At 38.7% G+C, this 25934-nt stretch overlaps 1 protein-coding gene across 1 annotated transcript in view; it reads left to right on the plus strand.

Moving 5' to 3' along the window:
- CIITA (class II major histocompatibility complex transactivator) overlaps positions 1-25598 on the plus strand; it is a 69091-nt gene extending 43493 nt beyond the window's left edge. Inside the window, exons 15-21 of the mRNA XM_075831336.1 lie at positions 5532-5612; positions 6695-6787; positions 7682-7765; positions 9032-9115; positions 10212-10295; positions 22997-23085; positions 25410-25598. Coding sequence (XP_075687451.1) covers positions 5532-5612; positions 6695-6787; positions 7682-7765; positions 9032-9115; positions 10212-10295; positions 22997-23081 — 511 coding nt within the window. The 3' untranslated portion in view covers positions 23082-23085; positions 25410-25598. The remainder of the gene's footprint in view (positions 1-5531; positions 5613-6694; positions 6788-7681; positions 7766-9031; positions 9116-10211; positions 10296-22996; positions 23086-25409) is intronic.
- The last annotated feature ends 336 nt before the right edge of the window (positions 25599-25934 follow it).

Consider the following 25934-nt stretch of genomic DNA (forward strand, 5'->3'; position numbering starts at 1 on the left):
GATCTATTTAAATTACCTGGTGTGCTATACAAAGGTTTTTCATTTAATTATGTGTACTATTAACTATGTTTCACATGCCTACAAACTGTTCATTTAATAAAAGGTAAAAGGTAAATACATACACATACAAATATAGCTCCTCTTCTGCAACTTACCCTTTGCAGTCCTCGCGGTCCATCACGCTCCTTTTCACCTGATGTTATGAACATCCTCGGCTTCCGTAGCTCAATTGGTTGTCTAGGTCACAGAGACGCGTTCAAGCGTCCTCTGTGTAACCTAGCAACCTTTCACAATTACGTTCATTCTAAAGTCAATTTAACTTTTCAACAACATCAGAAGTTTTATCAATCATTTATAATAAAATGTTTGTTTGAATTGGTTTTAATTGGTTCTATATGAGAATATATTTCCCTTTGTATCTTCGTCATCTGTCTTTTAAACAATACTAGTTTTACGCATCACTCTAATGTATCACTATCATCAAGTTTTTATGTTTCTAAACAAACCATTCATTGTATTTGTTTTATCAATGTGCTTCTGATTGTGGTTTTATGTTTTAATGCTTTTTAAAATGTTTTAATGCTTTTTAAAAAGAACCGGTTGTGACGTCACGGTCACACTCTGACCCCGGCAGACTTGGCGGTTTTTTCGTTCCTGCTAATTCTAATTCATTCTGATATATAAGGGTCAGAAGTCTAATGTGTACATGGCCTGAGGAAGACGCTTGTTCAGCTTCGAAACGCGTAGCCACGTCTTGTTCTAATAAAATATATTTTATACCTGAACCATACCTCTCTGCTATTCCGTTGATTTCACCGAGCAGCAGCGCCTTTAGATGATCCACTTCTTTTCATCCCTTAATTCGTTTTGCTAAGCGGTCCCCTTCGGGAACCGGTCCGGATCTGGCAGCAGCACATGTGGACTTACTTTTGCGATTTATACAATTGGCCTAGGTGAGCATGGTAATGTTTTTCCTCCTCACCTATCTAACCCATTGACCCGCACAAGGTGGCGCAGTGTTTTTTGCTCTTTTTTCTTCAATTACCCTCTAACAAAGGTGGAATTGGGTTTCCTTCTGTAACCAAATATTACACTGCCGTACACTTGAGTAGAATTGTTGACTGGTTCAGACAACTACGCCACCCCCCCCCCCCCCACAAACACTGGATTGCTATGGAAGAACAAATTGCACAAAGGCCTCTACGTCAACTTCTTCTGTCAGACCCCAAAACTGATACCTCCCTCTCTACAGTTATCATTATGCAGGCAACTTTCAGAACTTGGAAAGATTCAAATCTCAGATCTATCTGCTCGCCCCTTCCTTCTCCATTAATTCAAATAAGAGACTGTTTACCAGCATTCGATCCAGCATACCACGCCTTACCAATAGCAACGCAGCACAAGTGCACCTACGGAACTTTTGGACCAAGACAGGTGCCTTCCATCCACTGATGCCATGAGAAATATCTTAAAGTGTCCTTCGCTAAATATCCTTCAAAACACATTTATCATGAAACACATCCGCGGTTTTCTCCCACCCACTGGGAAATACAGACAAATGTCTTTGTTCGAAGAACTGTGGACACAAGCTCCAACACCTATGAAACTTCTTTCAAAGATTAGCAAGTGGATAGGAAGAGTTTGAAGTAGATAAGTTATCTTCAGAGTGATCAGACAGTTTAGCATGTTTGTTCTGCCTATCCACGATAGGAAGGCTGGAGACCAAGATTTGAGGATATTGGGAAGGCACTTTAGAAGCTTCTTATAGTTAAGGGAATATAGCTGTCCTGGATTAGGAGAGATATTAAGACATAAGAATTTGATCGATTCAGTTGTTCACATATACAGAAATCTTTGTTTTAAAGGTTCTATTTGTGAGGGGCTAATGATATATTTAAGGCTTACGATTTAGACGCATTAATTAAAAAAATTGGATATACAGCCAATAATTGCTAATATTTTTTGAAGAGACTCGAAGTACAGTAAAAAATAGTGTAGCACCGTGTTAGCCAGAAACAATATGTAATGTAAAATACTTTTGTGTCAAAAAAGACAAAAGTATAGTAGGTATGATACCTTTATTGGCTAACCATAAAAGTTCTATATGCAGCTTTCAGAGCACACAGGCTCCTTCTTCAGGCAGTTTACAAATGAATGACTTAGAAAAAAGCACAACATTTAAGATATTTCACAAAGAAAATTAGCACATGAGGTGATACATCATTAAGAGAAGCCGGGGCAATAAAACTGAGGTTATAGGGGTGATGACTTAGGAGTTAAGGCATCTGGAGTCAGTCTGATGGGGGATGTGATGTGTGTCCATGTAGTGGCTTATAAATCCAGGTGTTAGATTGAGGCCTTGTGTCAATGCCTGGAATTTTATCATCAGCTTGAATTCCCAAATTTTGCTTTCTCTGTTCTTTTTAAAATGACCCTTTAGAATTAGGACCTTTAAATCTGCCAAACTGTGATCTGGTCCAGAGAGGTGTTTTCCCACGGGTGTATCCAGCTGCATTTTTATTGTATGTCTGCAAAGATTCAGGTCCTGGCACAAATCAAGTTTGATCTGTATGTATAAGGTATGGTAGAGTGGATTGCATCCTAATAGCCAAAATCTTTGCATACAATTTCAAATCCAGATTAAGCAGAGCTATGGGACGATAATTGGCACATATTGCAAGGTCTTTGCCTGTTTTATGAATCAAAGAAATGTATGCTTTTAATGTTTGGGGTAAATATGGTGTACCATCCAAAGCAAGGTTAAATGAGGCCAGTGTGTGTGTGGTGCCAGTGTCTCAAAGAAGCTAGAATAGTAATATAAAGGAAGTCCATCTGGGCCCGGTGCTTTACCTCTAGGTGAGGCTTTCAATGCGGCTTTAAGTTCTTCCAGAGTGATTGGACCAGATAAGTGCGAGGCATGTGCTTCGGTGACAGTGGGGAGAGTTAAACCTTCCAAGAAGGATGTTAAAGCGGATTCTTTCTCAGCAATAATGTCATCATTGTCTTGTTCATTGATATTGTATAGGTCCGTGTAATACTTTAGAAAGACCTTGGCAATGTGATCGACCTCTGATATCTCTATACTATCCCTATCTTTAATCGACTTGATCTTAGATTTATATTTCCTCTGTCTCAGTTTATTTAACATGAATTTGGTCAATTTGTTGCCATGAGCAAAACATTTCTGTGAGGTGGATAGATATAGTTTGGCTGAGTAGGAGTTCAGTAAATCCTTAAGTTCTTCCCTCAAAGTACATAGTTGGAACAAGATGGGTATCAGTAAGTAATCTTTTGTGTAGAGCTTCTAAGTGATGTATTTTGTCTAACAGATCTTCAGATTTCTTCTACCTCAATTTCTTATGATATGAAGCCAAGGCTATGAGTTCACCTCGTATAACTGTTTTGTGTGCTTCCCACAGGATATGAGGCGAGGCATCTGCCGAGAAATTAGGCTAATCTAAATTTAATCCTATTTTTAACTCCAGGGAGGTCTAGTAATGTTTAATTTAATCTCCAATTATAGGACTTTGAGGTCTGTGCGGGTGAATCTAAAGGGAGAAGTACTGGAGAGTGGTCGGAGTGTACCATAGGTTATATGGACACATATATACATTGTCTCAGGCACTGAGAGGGGAGGAAAATGTAATCCAAGCATTGGTAGGAGTTGTGGGGTGCTGAGTAGTGTATATAGTCTTTACTTTTGGGGTTAAGGTATCACCAAGAATCTATCAGAGAGACTTTGTGGAGAAGCTTTTTAATACATACTAGTGTCATGTAGGACAGTGCTGATTTATCTGAACACGAGTCTACTGTGGGATTGAGAGTTATGTTAAAGTTGCCTGCAACTATAGCGGTACCTTCTCTGAATTCCCCGAATTTATTAAGAGTCTGATTCTACCAAGTGAATTGGGAAATATTTGGGGCGTAAAAATTCCCAAAGGTGTAGAGCTAGTCGTCAATAGCTCCCTTAACAAACAGATATCTGCCACCCGGGTTAACAATCTGATCTAGTACTGATATATCCAAATTCTTGTGAAATCCTACACTAACTCCCATTCTGGCTGCTGATGGAGACCTGCAGTTTATCCAAATAAGGAAAGCCGAGATGGTAAGGTTAGGAGTGTGATGGTGTTTGAAATGAGTCTCCAGCATGAAACAAATCTGTGCTTGTTTTTTGTGGAAGCTGTGTAATATCTGCCCTCTGTTTGGGGGTGAATTCCAGCCTCTCACGTTATAAGTAACTATTCGTAGTCGTGTCATGAGTCATCTAAAATCAACTTGTGCCTAAAAAATATGAGCAAATTATCAGAGTTGTGTATAATGAAGTTTGGTACATACTGTGCGATGAGGAAAGCAAAGGGATTATATAAACATTCAAATGAGCATTCATATAACATTCTAAGAAAGTGTTGAAGAAATGTTGTGATTTTGTAAAGTAACTCAGGGGACATGTCTCCGGTGTCCCTGATACTTTTATAACTATTTACTACTACTACTCTTCCTAGTAGTGGCAAAAAAAGCCTTTAACTAGATTTTTTTCCCTGAACCTCACAGAGGCACTACAAACCCCCCTCAATTTTTTACCCATTGAATAAAGGTGCAAAATTTATAACGACAAAAATATGGTGGAATTGCTGGAATTTTTCTATCCCCCGCAGAAACAGTTAATAAAAGTTAATAAGTTATACGTACACCAAAATGGTGCTGTTAAAAAAACAACGTATCCAGCAAAAAAACAAGCTCTCATACAGCTACATCGACGGGAAAACGTAAAAGTTATGGCGCTCGGATCGCAGCGATGTAAAAACTAAAAAAAAAATCCTGCGGTCTTGGAGGCCAAAATAGGCTTGGTCCTGAAGGGTTTAAAGATGGTTGGCAAAATAGTCAACACATCTAAACCAGAACATGCAGGACTTGTGCGCAAGAATTATAGAATGATTTACTGGCCGCTACACCAAGGTTCTTTAGGGTAGGAATGGACATAAGTGTTCCCTGGGAATGGAAAAATTGTTCAGGGCTCCCTCGTAGTAATAGGATTGGGAATCATTGACACAGCAGCGGAGGCTAGGGGTATACTATTTTACTCCTTTTGCAATTTTTTTTCTTTTCCTGAATTCCCTTATATTATCTGCTGCCCTTCACTATGTAAAACTTCCCTTTTTAAACTCGCTTCTGATGTCCATCATTGTTTGTGGTCCTTATAAGACTGTAGTCATCCCTCATTTTTTACCCCCATCATCCGTGTTCTGTGTTCTCTCTTGCTTCCAAATCCTCTTTTGTTCTTTATCCATTATCACGTTATCCCTTTCCTTATCTTATTCAGATATGGGTATCCAAGATTCACAGTGATAGTCACCAATTATATTATCCTTAGTTCCTGTATGATTATCACAATCAGTTCTGCATGTTGCGGGATCGGAGCATTTTAGGGGTGTGATCAAGGTGCCCAGAAAATCTTGCATGCTTTGCTACACTCAATTAAACCATTTATGTACAGTGTTTAATTCAGTGACCATATTTATGTGTCTTAGGCTCGGCAAGAAACATGGACAAGATGGCTTCCTGAGACTTGTAGAAATACTTCCCAAACTACCTGCTCTTCAACACTTAGAGTAAGCAATACAATGTCCTGGAAAATGAATCTAAATAGTATACGTAAAGAGGTACAGTGACGGAAACAATGTGTGTATGAATCAAAAAGTTGTAGTTGGGCATTGAACACCATAAATGATAAGTATAGTGACTCAGAAAAAAAAGTGATAATGTAAGCGATAATGATCTATACAACTCAGAGCAGAAGGAGTACTGGATTTACATCTCAGAAGCTTGTAGGCACAGATTGTCTGGCACCTTAGACTCTGCCCATCAACAAGACCACACCTTAAGTCACGTATGTCCTTAAAATTTGTCTACTTTTACAAAATAATAGAGAGCATTGCAGTACGCACCCTCCGCAGCTTTCCAAATGTCCCTTCCTTGATATCCTCCTCTTACTCGTACAGTACTGTCTAATTAACATACCCACAATATACATATGAATATACTGTTTTCATTTTATTCATATGTAAATGCTTCTTTCAGCAGATGCCCTTCCCCCAGTGCTGCTTTTAGGCAGTTCTATAGGTAAATTAAGCTCTGACCAAAAGTGTGCATATAGAATGCAGGTCAGCTGAGTGGAAAAGTTATATAAGGCATAAACCAATTAATCATACTATTAATACAGACACCCGCAGTCAAACACCTAGGTTCCCAACCTGTGGTATGTGTACCCCACTTGGGGGTACTCACACTGTCCTTCTGCTGTTCTTTTAGTAGGTGGGGTACAGTGTATGATGAAAGCCTAGAGAGAATTTTGATGTAATTTATTTGAGTTGGGGGTACTTTGTTGAAACAGTGTTCTAAAATACATACGTTTTCTTTGCTTTTTTTATTATGGACAAACCAGACTTTGCTTACTTGCAATAAGGAGGAACAGTACATGAGGCTGTCTCAGGCATGTGCAGAATAGATCGGAGATGTTATGTGTTATTCTTTCTTCCGAGCTGATAATATCAGGAAGTAAATGATCACGTTGTAGACTGTGATGTGTTAATAGCAGTGAAGAACAGATGTCAAGAATAACTTTGTTACCATATTGTCCATGTGCTAATAATATTATTATTATTTATTTTTTTTCTCTTAAAAATGTCCCTAGTGTGAACAATCTGACAGAGAATCACATTGGCGATAAAGGAGTGGAGAAACTGGCAGAGAAATTTCCAGAACTGCAATGTCTTCAAACCCTGGAGTAAGTATTAGAGAATCATTAATAAGAGAGAGGAAGTGTTCCGAAAATTTACAAAACTAGAGGAAAGGGATGTTGATTTGGGCCTTTGGCCAGTGGTGTGACATTTTCAAGGTCATGTAAAATTATGGTGATGCAGTTTAGTGTATGCAGCTCTGTTTCGCTCGAAAAGTTTCTCCCTGGAAGAAGATATATTATATTATTTTGTTTGGGTAACAGCCCTTTTTCTACACAATTACCAGCAGAACTTTGTACTACCTCTCCTGTAGTTACTTGAATATAAATAGAAATGTTATCTAGCAACATTCATGTGGTTGTGTAAAAATTAGATATATTGTAATGTTCTTCTATCTATTGGGGGCATGCCCAGAAGTACCAGTATACAGGGTGTGAAATTCATTGATGGAAATCTCAATGGGGGAGGACCCCAAATATTGACTTCTCTCCCTAAACCTTAAATCCTTCTCCCACTTTTTAAAAATGGTTTGACTCCTCGCCATTGTTTGTTGTTACCCACAGACTATTTGCCAGGTATCCCCCTGTAACTTTGGTGCTTAACTTTGTTATAGGCAGCATATATGGATGTGATAAATTCATTGAGAGCATATACAGTATATCTTCCATGGAGATTGTTTTACCAAATGCAGGTCCTGCATTAACAGACTACAGGCTGCCATATTCTGCAGCTTTGAGTCTGCTGATAGCTATATGGGCAAAAGTTGCATGTGAAATGTTCCCATTGCCAAAAGGAAGCAATACCACAACTTGTTTTAGGAAATAGCTGTTTGAGTGCATAGTTTCATCATCGTTTGACAAGAATAAAAAATCCATGACTAAATGTCCATAAAATCTGTAACATTGTATTCCATAAAATAACAATCTATATGTTGTATCCAGTCTGTCACAGAACAACATTTCTGGTGTGGGGGCTAAGAAGCTAGCAGCTGCTCTACCAACTCTGCACTCATTACAGACACTGAGGTAAATGGAGAATGAATGAAGTAAACTGTCAAAGTGAGCAGTCTTCTCTATATGATTCATTGTGAAACCTTCAAATCATATTTCTATACATGCCAGTACTTGATACACTGTATTTCCCGTATCTGTCTTTCAGAATGAGCTTACATATCATAAAACCTTGCTATCAGTTATAACAAATTTTACAAACCGTTTAACAGATGGAATATTTATTTTGGCAGATTATCATCATTGTACACCTGCATTGTAGAATGATGTATAATGCAAGGTGGATGGCTTTAAAGCCGGCTGTAGACATGATATTACTAGTGACTGACAGATTATTATCCAATTGGTCATCTGACTGTACATTCAGCCTATACCACTACAACATGCAGTAAAATATAAAGTAAAATGCAGCATGTAAAAAAATAAAACCCTTAATCATACATGTTATGGCCGACTATTAGCCAAAAAGACCTAACATGACAGATCAGAAAAGTTAAAGAGATTATCGGTCTGTCTGACAGATTACTGGTTAATAATCATGGGAGTCAATATCGGCCGATGTCTATGGTTTATTAACTTATACAGTACCTCCAGTACTCCGCTTCAGAGGCTTAATATATTCATCTCAGTGTGTAAATTTACATTTCTAATCTAGTATAAAAAGCTAAATGATATATGCTGTTTATTAGGTTTATTTACTTGAAGGCTGCACTCTCCATTCATTTCAGTAAAAAGTGGAAACAAATTATTGCAGCCCTAAACTTCCTCCCTGATCAGAGAGAAATAGATGGCTAGATAAAAGAGAGTCACAGCTAAAATAATTCGAATATCTTACCCAAAAAGGGAATGACAAGCTGTCTGTCTGTAAAGAGCACATGCTAGCTAATAAAGTCATGTGATCACAGCAGCATCAGCATTGATTCAAGTTAGACTTTCTCTCTGCAGTGTGAGGGGGAGAAAGGGGAAGTGTAATCTGAGCAAGCAGGCCTGTAGAAACAGTGACCAGGACCGGGCTGCATCTGTAACATGGCAAACATTGATAACAACTTAATGTTAGTGAATTAGGAGGAAGAGCTCAGCCATAAAGGGAAAGGATCCACAAGTTACTGTACACAACTCTTTAAGAGCACGTTGACGTTTTCTTTTTTTAACTGGGGGTACACCTCAAGGAACATGTTTTGCTTTGTAAAGTTTTGGTGATTCAAAAGTTTAACAATGGCTTTCATTCTTTAATTGAGTTAAGTAAAAAAAATAAAAAAATGCTGTTTTTATTATTTCCAGCCTATTTGATAACAATGTCTGTGATATGGGAGCGGAACAGTTAGCCAATATATTTCCTGATATGACATCACTCGAGGCATTAGAGTAAGTACATAGGGACAAAAACACGTATGATTAAAGGGGATTTAATTGGTGGCATATCGCTAGGATCTGCCATCAATTTCCAATTGGTGGGTGTCCAACTGCTATAACCCTTGTTGATCGCTAGAATGAAGTGGCAGGGGAGCTAGGAAAATGTTGAACCACTTTTTGTGTCCGGTCAGCTCAGCTCTGCTTTTTTTGGAGGCTGCATGGTCATCCCACTATAGTCAATGGCAGACAATATGGCATCTGGGTAAAGCTGAGTGGAGCTGCAAGGCTGCTGACACTTCGTTCTAGCAATAAGCGGCTGAGAGGGATTATTAGATATACAATGTAACTCCTCAGGGCCCGGAAGTGCTTTCCTTTGGGTACCCCTGTTTGCCACTTTAGGGGGCTGTTTAGTTGGTGTAATTGTATCCACTAGTAAAACTATTAGGGCATCACACAGATGTCATTGTTTTAATAGGTCTGTGACAGGTTCTCTTTAACTAGAGGATAGCTTTAAGCACTGTACAGCAGCATGTAATCTGGGGTGACTGGCAGACATAATATTTATACAATAGTTTTCAGAAACAATAGAGAAAGAGAGAACTAGCAGTTACAACACAAAACAGTAAAAGGGAACTTCTACTTCCGGAGAAGAGAACATAAATCAGTGTATACTGAAAATTTAGGAAGGAGATGCAATGAGCAATCTCTGATCAATAATTTAGGGTGCTAAATCTATACCTACCGTAGGAAGGCAGCAGGCAGATGTTGAAGGACACAACTTGTTCTTGGTATGGTGGCTTCCCCCCTATAGATCTCAATAGCAACAAAGAAGTGTTTAGCTTTACATTCTTCAGTACATCTAAAAATGCCAAATTCTATACAATATACTAGATACACACTTTATTATAAACTATTAGGGTTTATGCACATGGTCCTATTATAACTGTGCTTATGGGGACCTCCGTATTACAGTAGAATTATACAGTGCAGCACGGCAAGAAAAATGAAAATGTACTAAACGTACTACAGTGCTTAATTTAAATATATGTCTGATTTTCCCAAATGTTTTAAATATGAATATTAATATCTATATATTTTTTTTATAAAGTTTGGATTGCAACAGTATCACACGTACTGGAGCTGAAAATCTTGCAGCAAGTCTTCAGAAGTGTCCTAAAATTAGAAGTCTAAGGTATGTGCATGGGTTATTGTGGTGTAAGGAAATAGCGCCATCTACTGTTAACAATACATAATGCAGAGACATATTTCTAGTATATAAAATGAACATTACATGAATTAGGTGTAATGAGAAAGTGTGATATACCTGGACTGATCCTCGAGGAAAGAAGTTTGATTGCATTAAGTTAAAATCCATGAACAAATTATCGTTAAACATAGATCCTTGAGTTCTCTTCATTTGAGTCATTAGTCGATTTATTCAGCCATCTTCTTAGATATAAATGTTTCTTCAAAAGCAGTGGGACCATCCAGGTATTCCTTAGTTATATATATGTGTTTGGTAAAGCTGGGAGTCAACCCCCAGTCACTAGTTTGGGGGTCTTGAGTCCCTGTCCCTCATCAGCAGCACAACCGCAGTAAGGAGGACTTTTTTTTTTTGTACATTTTTTATTTGTTTACATTTTTGAGACATAGTAAGGAGGGAAGAGGGATAAGGGTACAGAAAGGAATGGATGGGGATCAGGGGTAACATAATAAGCAAATACAAAGAAATAAAATAACATTTAATGGTTGTCTCTGCTGTATTATATCAAAATCAGAAAGCTACATATATACTCTCCACATAAGTTTACATGTACTTCAAGTTATGCATATTTGGTTAATGTTACCAATTTAGTTTTGGTTTGAAAGTTTGTAATGTGATCTAACCCATTATGTTATACAAAGCATCTGTGTTCTGAGTATCTATCCATCTATTCCAAGTCCTGTAATATTTAACTAGATTTTGTTCAATTGACCATTTAGTTTTTTCGAATGACTGTACCGAACAGACCTCGGCAATCCATTCCGAGGTGGATGGCGTGTCTGTCTCCTTCCAGTGTCTAGCAATTATAAGTTTTGCTGCATTTAGAAGGTGGGGAATTAAGGAATTGTGGTTTATGATCCGGTATGACATGTCCAGATTTAGGATTGCTAATGTCTAATGTCAAAGTGATATTGATATCTTCAACAGTATTTACGATTGTTTCTATTTTCTCCCAGAATGGCTTGATTAGATCACAGTTAAACCAGATGTGTGACAGATTCCCTGTTTCTTTTTTGCAGCGCCAGCATATTGGGCTTTGGTTGGGATCTATTCTATTCAGAAGCTCTGGCGTTTTGCACCAACGTGCTATTACTTTATAATTTAGCTCTTGTATTTTTGTAGAACTGGAAGTGGACTGCGAGTTTTTAAATATTCGGTCTGTCTGTTCCTTAGTGAACTTTTTACCTAATTCGCTTTCCCATTTTGTCATGAATGAGGGTATTTCCGAGTTAGCAATGAGAAGTTGATAAATTTTTGAAATTGCCTTTTTGGGAACAATCTATGAGGTGTAAAAGTTAGTGAACAAACTAACTGAATTTGTATCCAGAATATACGGCAGAAAGGCCTTAATTGAATCGGCGATTATATTGAATGTCTGCTCATCCAACTTAATGTTAGGAAATGCAATTTCCATTTCTTCCATTGTAATCAGTTTCTTGTTTAAAATAAATTTACTTGTTGAGAGTAAAGCTTCTTTCGTGTTCGTGGATAATTTCTTCTTAATTTTATTGAGTTTATTCGGTATCAGATAATAGATTGGTGTGTGAATACTTATATTACGTATAAAATGGTGTTTTTTGTTCAATTTGTGCCATATTCTGATAGTTTGGTTAGTTAAAGGATTGAGTATATCAGAATATTTGAATCTATTATAAGGTGTTGGCCATATGATATCTTCAACTTTATTTTTTAGTAAACTCAGCTCGAGATCGACCCAGAGTTTGCGTTTCGTAGGGCTTTGCCACTCCATATATCTGCATAGGTGAACAGCGTTTTTGTAGTTTTCTATGTCTGGTAGGCCAATTCCACCTGCATTTTTGTTTTTTACGAGTGTTGAATATTTAATTCTACATCCTTTAGCTTGCCATATAAATTTCGTTATTATCTTTTTCAGTTTATTGAAAAATGTCAAAGGGATGTCAATTGGTAGCACTTGTAGTAGATAAAGTATTTTTGGTAGTATTACCATTTTTATAATGTTATTTCTTCCGAACCACGAGATTGGTAAGGTATTCGATTTCTCCAAATCCGCTTCTATTTTAGCCAGCAGTGGCTTGTAATTTAAGTCGAAGAGATCTTTATAGGAATTATTTATCTTCGTACCCAGGTATGTAATGTGAGAACAGTTGTTTTTAAAGGGGAAGTTCTTAGACATTTCCTTCCACTTTTTGGGGTCTATGTTTATGTTTAATAATTCTGATTTTGTTGTATTAACTTTGAAGTTAGAAACCTCTCCAAATATTTTGAACTCTTGTAATAGGGCTTTAATCGATTTTCTTGGATTGGATAAGATGATTAACCCCTTCCCGCTCCTTGACGTACTATTACGTCATGGCAGCTGTATCGTTCGCGCTCCATGCCGTAATAGTACGTCTCGGGAGTAACGGCCGTTTCGGCCATCCTCCCGACACATACAGGAGCTGTGACGCTGCTGTCTTGTTCAGCAGCTGTCACAGCTCCTACAGCGGGGACTGATCGCTGTGTCCCCGCTGATTAACCCCTTAAAAGCCGCGTTCTATAGAGATCGCTGCTTTTTAGGGGTTAAGCTGCCATCGCCGGCCTGCTACGCGACAGCGGCCGGCGATGGTGACTATGGCAACCGGACACCAAACAATGGCGTCCGGCTATGCCATAGACGGAAGCCTAGTGGGTCCTGACAACGTCAGGACCCACTATGCTTGCTGTCAGTGAGTAGCTGACAGTTCTAATACACTGCACTACGCATGTAGTGCAGTGTATTAGAATAGCGATCAGGGCCTCCTGCTCTCAAGTCCCCTAGTGGGACAAAGTAATAAAGTTAAAAAAAAGTTAAAAAAAGATGTGTAAAAATAAGAAAATAAAAGATTTAAAAGTAAAAATCCCCCTTTTTACCTTATCAGTCATTTATTATTAGTAAAAATATATAAACAAACAAATAAACTATACATAATTGGTATCGCCGCGTCCGTAACGGCCTGAACTACAAAATTATTTTATTATTTATCCCGCACGGTGAACGCCGTAAAATAAAATAATAATAAACCGAACCACAATCACAATTCTTTGGTCACTTCACCTCCCAAAAAATGGAATAAAAAGAGATCAAAAAGTCGCATGTACCTAAAAATGGTACTGATCGAAACTACAGTTCGTTACGCAAAAAATAAGTCCTCGCACGGCTTTATTGATTGAAAAATAAAAAAGTTCTGGCTCTTAGAATAAGGTAACACAAAAAGTGAATGATTGTTTACAAAACGTATTTTATTGTGCAAACGCCATAAGACATAAAAAAAAACCATAAACATCTGTTATCGACGTAATCGTATCGCCCCGCAGAATAAAGTGAACATGTCAATTATAGCGCACGGTGAACGCCGTAAAAAAAAAAAGAAAAAAAAAACAATCGTACAATTGCTGTTTTTTAGTCACCACGCCACCTAAAAATAGGATAAAAACTGATCAAAAAGCCGCATGCACCCCAAGAAAACTACAATGGATTCCTCAAGGGGTCTAGTTTCCAAATTGGGGTCACTTTTGGGGGGTTCCCAATGTTTTGGCACCACAAGACCTCTTCAAACCGGACATGGTGCCTAATAAAAAAGAGGCTTCAAAATCCACTAAGTGCTCCTTTGCTTCGGAGGCCGGCGCTTCAGTCCATTACCGCACTAGGGCCACATGTGGGATATTTCTCAAAACTGCAGAATCTGGGCAATAAGTATTAAGTTGCGTTTCTCTGATAAATCCTTTTGTGTTATAAAAAAAATGGTATAAAGAGGATTTTCTGACAAAAAAAAAATGTAAATTTCACCTCTACTTTGCTCTAAATTTTTGTGAAACACCTAAAGGGTTCATAAACTTTCTAAATGCTGTTGTGAATACTTTGAGGGGTCTAGTTTCTAAAATGGGGTATTTGATAGGGGCTTCTAATATATGGGCCTCTCAAAGCAACTTCAGAACTGAACTGTAACCTAAAAAAATAAATAAATTAGGCAATACTTAATTTCTTACATTATACTGATAATGAGCCGTGCCCACCCCGAGATGACCCCAGTTTTGACCGTTTGTATAAACAGAGACCCCTATTAGACCGTTCCAGTGCCCGGTTTTCCCAAGCATACACCCCCGAGAAGTGTATTTCTATTGATGAGTCCCTGGTACATTTTAAAGGGAGGGTTCAATTCCGCGAGTACCTGCCGGGTAAGAGGGCAAGGTATGGCGTGAAGATGTATAAGCTGTGAGAGTGCATCAGGGTATACCTACAGGTTTAGGATATATGAAGGAAAGGCCACCCCCAAACCAGACTGCATCCTGGACTACAATAGGTACATGGGAGGGATGGACTTGTAAGATCAAGCCCTGAAGCCCTACAGCGCCATGCAGTGTGGTATAAGAAGCTGGCCGGGCACATCATACAGATGGCATTGTACAATGCGTACATGCTACGTCGATGTGCAGGCCAGACGGGAACTTTCCTGGAATTTCAAGAGGTGATTATCAAGAACCTAATCTTTAGGGACCAAGAAGGGGGGGCACCCAGTACTTCTGGAAGCGAGCCCACACGCATCGTACCAGGGCAACACTTTCCAGGAGAAGTTCCCCAAACTGGCAAGAAGGGAAAAAGTCAAAAGAGGTGCAAAGTCTGCTATAAGAGGGCGATAATGGATGACACAATATATCAATGTGACACGTGTCCCGAATAACCAGAGCTCTGTATGAAAGTGTTTTAAAATTTATCATACATCCCTTGGTTTATAATTTACCCCAATTTTACTTACCCTGATGCACTCCACACAGCTTATCACCCCTCGTCTTTCCCCTCTGGGCCCTGCTGTGTGTCCAGGCAGCTGATAACAGCCACATGTAGGGTATTGCCATACCCGGGAGAACCCACATTACAGTTTATGGGGTGTAGGTCTCCGGTCAAAATGCTCACTACACCTCTAGATGAATGCCTTAAGGGTGTAGTTTTTAAAACGGGGTCACTTCTTGCGGGTTTCAACTGTACTGGTACCTCAGGGGCTTCTGCATACATGACTTCGCACTAGAAAATCCCCAGTAGGCCAAATGGTGGTCCTTTCCTTCTGAGCCCTCCCATGGGCCCAAACGGCAGTTTATCACAACAAATGGGGTATTGCGGCACTCAGAACAAATTGCGCAACAGAATGGGGTATTTTGTTTCTTGTGAAAATAAGAAATTTTCAGCCAAAACTACATATTATTTTAAAAAAATAATTTTGTTTTCATTCCCAGCCCAATTCAAATAAGTTCTGTGAAAAAACTATGGGGTCAAAATGGTCACAACACCCATAAATGAATTCCTTGAGGGGTGTAGTTTCCAAAATGGGGTCATTTGTGATTGGTTTCTATTGCTTTGATACCTCTGGGGCTCTGCAAATGCGACATGGCACCCGAAAACCAATCCAGCAAAATCTGTACTCCAAAGAACACACAGCGCTCCTTTCCTTCTGAGCCCTCCCATGGGCCCAAACGGCAGTTTATCACCACAAATGGGGTATTGCCGCACTCAGGACAAATTGGGCAACAAAATGGAGTATTTTATTTCTTGTGAAAATAAGAATTTTTGAGCTAAAATGACATATTATTGGAAAAAATATATATTTTTTTAATTCCCAGCCCAATTCAAATAAGTTCTGTGAAGAAACTATGGAGTCTAAATGGTCACATTACCCATAAATGAATTCCTTGAGGGGTGTAGTTTCCAAAATGGGGTCACTTCTGGTGGGTTTCCATTGCTTTGATACCTCTGGGGCTCTGCAAATGCGACATGGCACCCGAAAACCAAACCAGCAAAATCTGTACTCCAAAGAACACACAGCGCTCCTTCCCTTCTGAGGCCTCCCATGGGCCCAAACGGCAGTTTATTGCCACAAATGGGGTATTGATGCACTCAGGAGAAATTGGGCAACAAAATTGAGTATTTTGTTCCCTGTGAAAATAAGAAATTTTGGTAAAAAATTACATCTTATTGGAAAAAATGTCATTTTTTTAATGTCACAGCCCAATTGAAATAGGTGCTGTGAAAAAACTGTGTGGTCAAAATGCTAACAACAACCATAAATGAATTCCTTGAGGGGTGTAGTTTCCAAAATGGGGTCACTTTTGGTGGGTTTCCATTGCTTTGATACCTCTGAGGCTCTGCAAATGCGACATGGCACCCGAAAACCAATCCAACAAAATCTGGACTCCAACAAACATATAGCGCTCCTTTCCTTCTGAGCCCTCCCATGGGCCCAAACGGCAGTTTATCACCACAAATGGGGTATTGCCACACTAAGGACAAATTGGGCAACAAAATGGGGTATTTTGTTCCCTGTGAAAATAAGAAATTTTGATCACAAATGACATTTTATTGGAAAAAATGACATTTTTTTTCATTTCAGAGCCCAATTCAAATACGTGCTGTGAAAAAACTGTGCGGTCAAAATGGTAACAACAACCCTAAATGAATTCCTTGAGGGGTGTAGTTTCCAAAATGGGGTCACTATTGGGGGATTCCTACTGTTTTGACACCTCAACACCTCTTCAAACCTGGCATGCTGCCTAAAATATATTCTAATAAAAAAGAGGACTCAAAATGCACTAGGTGCTTCTTTGCTTCTAGGGCTTGTGTTTTAGTCCACGAGCGCAGTAGGGCCACATGTGGGACATTTATAAAAACTGCAGAATCTGGACAATACATATTTAGTAGTGTTTCTCTGGTAAAACCTTCTGTGTTACAGAAAAAAAAATGAATAAAATTAAAATTCAGCAAGAAAAATGAAATTTGCAAATTTCACCTCCACTTTGCTTTAATTCCTGTGAAATGCCTGAAGGGTTAAAAAACTTTCTAACTGCTGTTTTGAATACTTTGAGGGGTCTAGTTTTTAAAATGGGGTGTTTTATCAGGGTTTCTAATACATAGGCCCCACAAAGCCACTTCAGAACTCAAGAGGTACCTTAAAAAAAAGGCTTTTGAAATTTTCTTAAAAATATGAGAAATTGCTGTTTATGTTCTAAGCCTTGTAACGTCCAAGAAAAATAAAAGAATATTCAAAAAACGATGCCAATCTAAAGTAGACATATGGGAAATGTGAACTAGTAACTATTTTGGGTGGTATAACCGTCTGTTTTACAAGCAGATGCATTTCAATTCTGAAAAATGCAATTTTTTCAAAATTTTCTCTACATTTTGCAATTTTTCACCAATAAACACTGAATATATCGACCAAATTTTACCACGAACATGAAGCCCAATGTGTCACGAGAAAACAATCTCAGAATCGCTTGGGTAGTTTTAAGCATTCCGACGTTATTACCACATAAAGTGAATTATGTCAGATTTGAAAAATGGGCTCTGAGCCTTAAGGCCAAAACTAGGCTGCGTCCTTAAGGGGTTAACATATCGTCTGCAAATGCGGCGGTCTTGTGTTCTACTTTATTACACATAAGTCCAGTAATCTCCTTGTTTTCCCTAATCTTTTGGGCCAGGACTTCCATGGTCATTATAAATAACAATGGAGACAATGGACATCCTTGTCTTGTGCCGTTCTTTATTTCTATTTGGTGTGAGAATTCTCCGTTTATTTTGAGTTTCGCGGATGGATTTTTGTACAAAGCCATAATTTTGTCTATAAATGTAGATGGAAGGCCAAATTTTTGTAGTGTCAATTTTAGGAACAACCAGTCTACTCTGTCAAATGCCTTTTCGGCATCAGTAGTCAGCAGAGCGATAGGAACGTTTTTACTCTTGGCTATTTGAATCACATTCAGAATCCTAACTTTGTTATCTTTAGCTTCCCTGCCTGGTGTAAAGCCCACTTGTTCTAGGTTAATTATGTTTGGTAGAAATTGTTTAATTCTATTTGCGATTATTTTTGCAAAAAGTTTTACATCATTATTTATCAGAGAGATGGGCCTGTAACTACCGCAGAGGGTGGGATCTTTTCCTTCTTTGGGTATTAGGGTAATATGAGCAGTCAGTGACTCTTTACAGAATGGGTTATTAAGATCTATGGTGTTAAAATACTGTGTCAGAAAGGGGGATATAGTGTCTCTAAATATTTTATAGTATGCCATAGAGTACCCGCCCGGACCTGGGCTTTTACCTTTCGGGCTATTATTTATGGCGTTCTCTATTTCTTGTTTTGTGAAAGGAGAGGTTAGTACTTGACTTTGAGTCTCTGAAATGTGAGGGAGGTTTATATTGTCGAGTAGTTTATTTATTAGATCCGTTTTTTTGATCAGTGTTTGGTCTTGGTTTTTGAAGTGGTATAATTCTGAGTAGAAGCCACAGAATTCCCTGGATATATCTTCCGTTGTATGCAGTAGTTTGTTTCTTTTATCTTTTATTTTAGGTATAAATGTATTTGAATGTTCTTTTCTGATTAAATTGGGTAGTCTCTTTCCACATTTGTCTGCTGCCATGTACCTTTTGAACTTCGCGAAGTAGAAGTTTTTTTCGGTATTATAGTTCAGTAGCTCCTTCAGTTCTGCACGAAATTTGAATAGATCCTTTTCTGATTTTATACATAATGATTTTTTATGTTTCAATTCCAATACTTTTATTTTTTCTAAAATGTTTGTAATTTGTTTGTTTGTTTCTTTTTTTTCCCTAGCGCCTAGTTCAATTAGAAAGCCTCTGATTACGGCTTTATGAGCTTCCCAGATATTCGAGTTACATATGTTGTCTGGACAGTTGTCTAGGAAATAGTCTTTTATACGTGAGAGTATGTAGGTTTTGTCTTCTTTGTTGGTGAGCAAACTGTCGTTTAATTTCCAATTAAAATAGTTGCCATTTTGTTTTTGGGTGAAAGAAAGGAGTAACAAGAGTGGAGCATGGTCCGACTGTGTGATAGAACCATATTTTACTTGCGTTATTGTGTTGATAAGAGAGTGAGGTACAAATAGGTAGTCTATTCTAGAATATTTTTTGTGGACCGCCGAGTAAAATTAATAATCTCGGCTAGAAGGATTTTTAATTCTCCATGCGTCTACCAAGTGAGCTTCTGCAAGTAGTTTTTTTATACATTTAAGTTTTTTTTATGAAATTGATGAACTGTTGTTAGAAGTGTCTATTGAGGTTTGGAGTGGAATATTAAAGTCGCCTCCTAGAATCAATTCACCTTCCTTGAATTGTTCCAATTTTTGCATCAATTGTTTGATTAACTTCTCTTGGTTATTATTAGGCACGTATAGATTTGCGAATGTGAATATTTTACCAAGTATATACCCCTTCAAAAGAACATATCTACCTTCAGTATCCAGTAACACATCTTTACAGGTGAAGGGAACTTTTTTATTAATGATGATGGCGACACCCTTAGATCTTTTAAGGGGTGTTGAAGAGTTGTACCATTTCGTGAAGATTTTATTTTTTGTTAATGGGGTATAATTCTTTTTTGAAGTGGGTTTCTTGTAGAAATGCTATGTCTATTTTCTCCTTTTCTAAGAATTGAAGTATTTGTAGTCTCTTACTAGGGACATTGATGCCTTTAACATTGTACGTAGCTATTTTAAGTTCAGCCATTATTTAAATAGTACATATAATTTGTTATGATAGTAAAATTCAGCAGAGACAGAACAGTAATAACGATAACAAGAATTAAACACATCTTAAACAATTGGGTGTGTTTTAGATATGGTGAACGTATGATTGTTGATATATTTGTATATATCCAACACAAATATGCTGCCGGTGGAGATCTATTGGAAATCATTCCAATCTCGACCGGGGTTTATAGCATAAATCAAATTTCCCGGGGGCGGGGTGGTATCTAAACCTGAAAAAGTTTGCGTAGCAAGAGAAGTCATTTACATTTTAGAACCAAAATTCTTCCAGCAAGTCTAAAGAATTATAATAAACATACAGATATAACCATATCAATTAAATTTCGCAAAAGGATATTGAAGTAATTTTCTATCTTCCTCATCTTTTCGGAGTTTTCCCAGCTTCCAGCTCGGTCTTTTTCATCTTCTTTGTTTTCTTTGGGGTAGCTGTTTCCCAGTTATCCTGTTTTGGAAGTTGTGGGAAGTTGAATTCATCTTCTGGGCGAGTCCAGTCTGGTATTTGTAGATGAGAGAGGTCTAATTTGTTGAGAACAAATTCCAAGTCTTCTGGTGTTTTGATGGTCAGTGTTTTATTGTGTAGCGATATAGCAAGGCCAAAGGGGAACATCCACCTGTATGGAATGTTTCTCTCTCTTAGTGTTTTAGTTAGAGGTTGTAATTGCCGTCTTAGGTCCAAAGTTAGTTTGGAGAGGTCTTGAAATATGACAATTTCGCATTCCTCGTATTCTATTTTCCTCGCATATCTTGCTTTGTGCAGTATTTCCTCTTTTAATCTGAAGCTTTGTAAGCAACAAAGAATGTCTCTTGGTTTGTCCGGTCCAACCGATCTGAGTGTAAAAACCCTGTGAGCTCTTTCAAGACCTACTTCGGTATTTCCTTCTTTCCCCAGAAGTTCGTTGAATATATGTGTGAGTACATTAGTGATTTCTTTGTCTGCGACTGTTTCGGGAATACCTCTTATTCTTAGATTATTTCTTCTAGACCTATTTTCAAGGTCATCTATATGTAACCTTTGTAAATATGATTCTTTTTGTTTATCAATGAGTATCTCAGATATTCTTTTGGCATGTGAGATGACTTGAGTACAAGTGTCCTCCAGTGATTGTATTCTAGTGAAGGCTTGTTTGACGTCGTTCCTCATTTCCGATATTTCCTCTTTTACTGTCTGGGTGAATTCTTTAAATAGTCCCCTTATGCAGTCTGTTGTATATAGTGCTTTTATATATTCTTTGAGGTCAGCTGCATCATGTGTCGTTGGTTGTTCTTCCTCACTGTCTGACCAGCTTGAAATGGCGAAATTATCTTTAGTTTTATCCTTCCTTTCCGATCTAGAGCTAGGATTTTCTTCAAAGGTCAGCTTTTTACTGGTGGTTTCAACCTCTTGTCCTTTTTTTGGAGTTTTACCAGTCCTGGCTTGTTCTTCATTTGGACCTTTCATGGGTTTCCCCATTGTGATCTGTATTCCCCTTATTCAACTTGCTGGAAGAAGGTATTATGAGATTAGGGCATTTCAGGAGTCCTATAGCAACACATGACCTGGGTTTCTTTTAGGTAATGTCCTTCGGAGCTGTGGGTTATTAGGTTCCAAATGTTAATTGGTTTGTGCAATTAGATTGTATTTTAATTCAAGTCCTGAGTGCAGTATTACACTAGCATCCAGATGTTTGGTTTATGTAGTTAGTCAGAAGGTATGTGGTCTAGCAGGGGAAGAGCCTTGCTATTTCTTGTTATTTAAGGTTATAAATCTATGTATGAATGTTCATATTCAGGTACATTCAGATACCGTTAGGCCTTTATGTTTATGCAAGGGGTATTTTGTTCCTGTTGAGTATCTTTCACCTTGCTCTTATATTGAGTTGAGTCCTTTGTTTCAGGAGAGTAGGCACTTCCTGTCCAACGGCCTGAAGGCGTTTTTTTTTTTTTTTCGTTTTTTTTTTCTCTCTTCCTCCCTCCTTTTTCTTTTTTTCTTAGCAAATCTAGTCCCCGGCTTCTACTTGAAGCGATTCTACCAAAGGCCTAATGGCTTTATTGGTACCTGAGGGCTCTCCTGAGCTGAGATGTGGCAAGAAGCGCGATGTCCTGGAGCTCCTGTTGTTATTTCAGCTGCGTGCACGCTTTCCGGCCGAGTGCGGCTCCAAATTTACTCCCTGGTCTCCGGTCGTTGTTAGGCTGCGGCGGCACAATCTGTCTCGGCCGCTCTAAAAAGTATCCTCGGAGCAGGTATGTACTCCTTGACCCTTTCCGGTTCGTTTTTTGGGGCTAGAAGACCCTTTTTCTCCGTGTGATTGGGGTAAGTATGTAACTTATTCTCGGAGCTCCCTCCAGATGCGTCCGCTCCGTTGCTCCGCTAGCCACGCTGCCTCGTGAGGAGGACTTTTTATGTGCACAGCCGCTCCTTACAACTGTATGGCAGATATAAGAACACAGAGGGGCTCTTACTGTGGATGTTCTGTCTAAGAGGAACAGTGGACTCAGGACCTCTGTACTAGTGACTGCGGACATATAAGTGGTGAGATCACCAGCAACCATACAGTTATCACCTCTTCTTTGGGAGAGAAAAAAACACACCAAAAATGCCATGAAAATCTGTTACAAATCTAGAATACAGGTCACAAGCAGTTGCAGTTTTTTTCTAAAAGAATATACAAAAACACACTGGGTGTAGAGAAATTCATATTCTCCTACTGACTACCAGCAAATGTCTGCCCACTGCATTTCTAGTAACAAAAAAAACGACTAAAGACGTAACTAGAAAACATGTGAATCCAGCCTTTACCCCATGATCCCATAGCTTGTAGATTGTGATTTTGAACTAACGGTATGTCTGGTGAGCGCAGAATTTTGTTAGTAAACAGTTATCGCACTGATAGAAAATATTGGAGGACAGCAACAAGCCGTGATGCCTTGCAGTACAAGGTTTGATAAAAATCCCACTAGGGTGAAATATGGTTACACTTTGTATGTTCTCCCTGCATCTCTTTTCACTGCACGTTCTCTACAAAGAGATCTGTCGATGCTATAAAAGTAAAAATTATTAATAATTGTGACCCTTCATACAGTCTTGTGATTTTGTATCTCTGCAGGATGTATAGTAGGACCATTCCTCATGCCACTCTACAGCGTCTACAGCAGCGAGATTCACGAATCAGCTGTCTTTTCATTGGTTGATCAGGTAAACTGTTTTATTATATATATAATATATCTTGTGCATTCCAAAGTTTCTTTAGCAACCGCTTAGCACTGCCTGTAAAAAAAGAAAAGGGAACATTTACTTGCAAGTTTTTTTTATAGTGTACTTTCCCCATTCCTCTTTTTTTTGTTGTTGTAGTTTTCACTGTGGTTGTGGTGCAGCGTCACATTAGAGCATGAACACAGCCTAAAGGTGGTTTTGCAGTTTTATAAAATAATGAAAAGCTATAAAAATTTCTAGTATACTTTGGGTTAAAATGCCTCACAATTTTCAGGATCTTCTTGCTGCCAGTGAAAGAAAACATTCCCGTTTATAGTAAGAGCCAGAAAACTCATGCAGAATTAATATTTTTACCAGCTGAGAGTTTCCTACAAAGTTTCCTCTCTGGGCAATCTTCTGTCAGCTAAAAAGCTTGGACTCTTGGCTGATACATCTTATGCTTTGTTCACATCCGTGTCGGGGGTTCCGTTCATGGGTTCCATCAGACCTTTCCGTCAGGGGAACCCATGAACGGAAACCAAACTGAAAGGATTCCATTTTTTTTGGGCGCAATCAATAGCGTAGTCGACTGCTCTATTGTTTCCACCAAAAAAACTGAAACCTTATGGAACGGAGACAAACGGAAACTATTAGCAACGGAAGCATTGAAAAGAATGGTAATGCAAGCCGAAAGCTATGGTGTCCGTTTGGTTTCCATTCATGGGTTCCCCTGATGGAAAGGTCTGACGGAACCTGACGCAGGTGTGAACGAAGCCTTAGCTACACTAATACTGGACAGGAGGGCAATTTATGCTACTGATGTATTTAGTTCACATAGGATTGTCTCGACTAGATACATCTGCAGCAAACATTTAGTAATGAGACATAGAGGTTTTCAGTCCCTGGATGTAACCAATAATTTTTCAATTCACTGGCAGCAAGCATGGATCTTGAAAATGGTGGAGATCTAAAACAGAAAGTACTGTTAGAAAATCACACAGGTTTCCATTTATAATGTGCTCAATCTCTATTTACATAAAACTGGAAAACTCCTTCTCCTTTAAGATACCAGTACACATCAGTGACAACCAAAATTACAGCTAGTGCTATATTTACATTAGTGTCATGACTTCCGTTCTTTTTGGAGCCTTGACAGCTTTGCCTGACACATTATCAAACAGATCCCAACAAATCATGACAGACCACATTGACTCATAATAGACCTATCAAGTTTCCATCAGGTTTTTTTGTTGCGGATCTGTGAATCCTCATGACACACGGATGTACAACAAAAGTTTTTTTTGCAGACAAATGGACCACAACGGATCCGTGGTCTTGCTGGCCTGCAAAACCACTACGGTCGTGGGCATTAGGCCTTATTCCCAGTAATGAACTGCCGGACTGTGGTGAATTTTAGATTCCATAGATAAGTCAGCAGATTCAGGCAGGTTTGTGATGACATGTGTCTGCAGTACACTGACAGACTACAGGCTGCCATAAACTGACCAAGCTGCAAAGATAGTGTAGGGAATCGTTTATAATATAATAGGGAACTGCTATTTCTGCAATTCTTTATATAATATCTAATGGCACAAAGCTGGAGCCTTACAATAATTTATGAACTCAAACATAAATGTGTAGATTGCGTATATAATGTGCTATGACAACCTCTCCTAAGATATTACAAATAGTTGCTTGCAAATTATATGAAAGGCTTATTCCCACCTGATATATTAATGGCATATCCACGGGATATGCCATAAATGTCTGTTAGATGTGGGTTCCACCGGGTCCACACTTTTTTCGAGAACTCTCCATTGATTCCTATGGAAGTTAGGCCGAATTCAGACGAACGTGGGGAGACTGAGTTACTGCCGTGCGGGTCCCGTTTTCACGGATCCCCATAGACTTGAGTCTATCGAGGGATCTGTGAAAACAGAACAAAATAAGATATGTTCTATTTTTCAACGGACCCTTCACACGGTCCATTGAAACAACGGCCATGTGAACGGCCAAATTGAAATACATGCGTCCGTGTGACGACCGTTGTTTTAACGGCCGTCACACGGATGTATACCATGGTCGTCTAAATTCGACCTTACGGAAATAGTCGAGCCGCTTCAATCTCCGCCTGGATGCGGCTGCATCCTCACCTGTTCTCGTGATAGGTGTGGGTCCCAGAGTTAGGACCGCATCTATCATACGTTTATGACATACTACCGTGGATATGCCATAAACGTCTAAAGTGGGAATACTCCTTTCTTAACCACCACAATACTTACTGTACAACTTTACAGAATTTACTGTATTTTCTGTTTACGTTACAGGCAAGAAACCAGGACCAAAGAAAATGCATCCCTGTTAATAAAACTGATGTAACCAATGTAAAAAAGTTACACATTTGCACTAACTGTATATTTTAAAATTGCACTAATGCCCATTTGACAAATGTTTGTTTTTCTTATTCATGTTGTAATAACAAAATTAATACTATTGTGGGGGAAAAAATGGGATGAATTAAGTGGTAACTAAACGTTCAACAAACTTCTGACACGTCATAGTGACATGTCAGAAGTTTTGATTGGTGGGTGTCCGAGCACTGAGAACACCGCCAATTGCTAAAACGAAGTGGCAGACGTGCTCGTGTAAGGGCTCAGCCGCTTCTTTTCTGTTCAGCTTTTTACGGAAATCAATGTAGTGATCTACAGGCGCAATAGAAAGTCTATGAGCCCGTACTCCGCTACATCAGCTTTCCGGAAAAAGCCGAACAGAAACTAAGCGGCTCAGCACACACGAGCACTTCTGCCGCTTCGTTTTAGCGATTGGTGGGGGTCTCAGTGCTCAGACCCCTA

The sequence above is a fragment of the Rhinoderma darwinii genome, chromosome 6 (genome assembly GCF_050947455.1).
Source record: "Rhinoderma darwinii isolate aRhiDar2 chromosome 6, aRhiDar2.hap1, whole genome shotgun sequence".
Classification (NCBI taxonomy): Eukaryota; Metazoa; Chordata; class Amphibia; order Anura; family Rhinodermatidae; genus Rhinoderma; species Rhinoderma darwinii.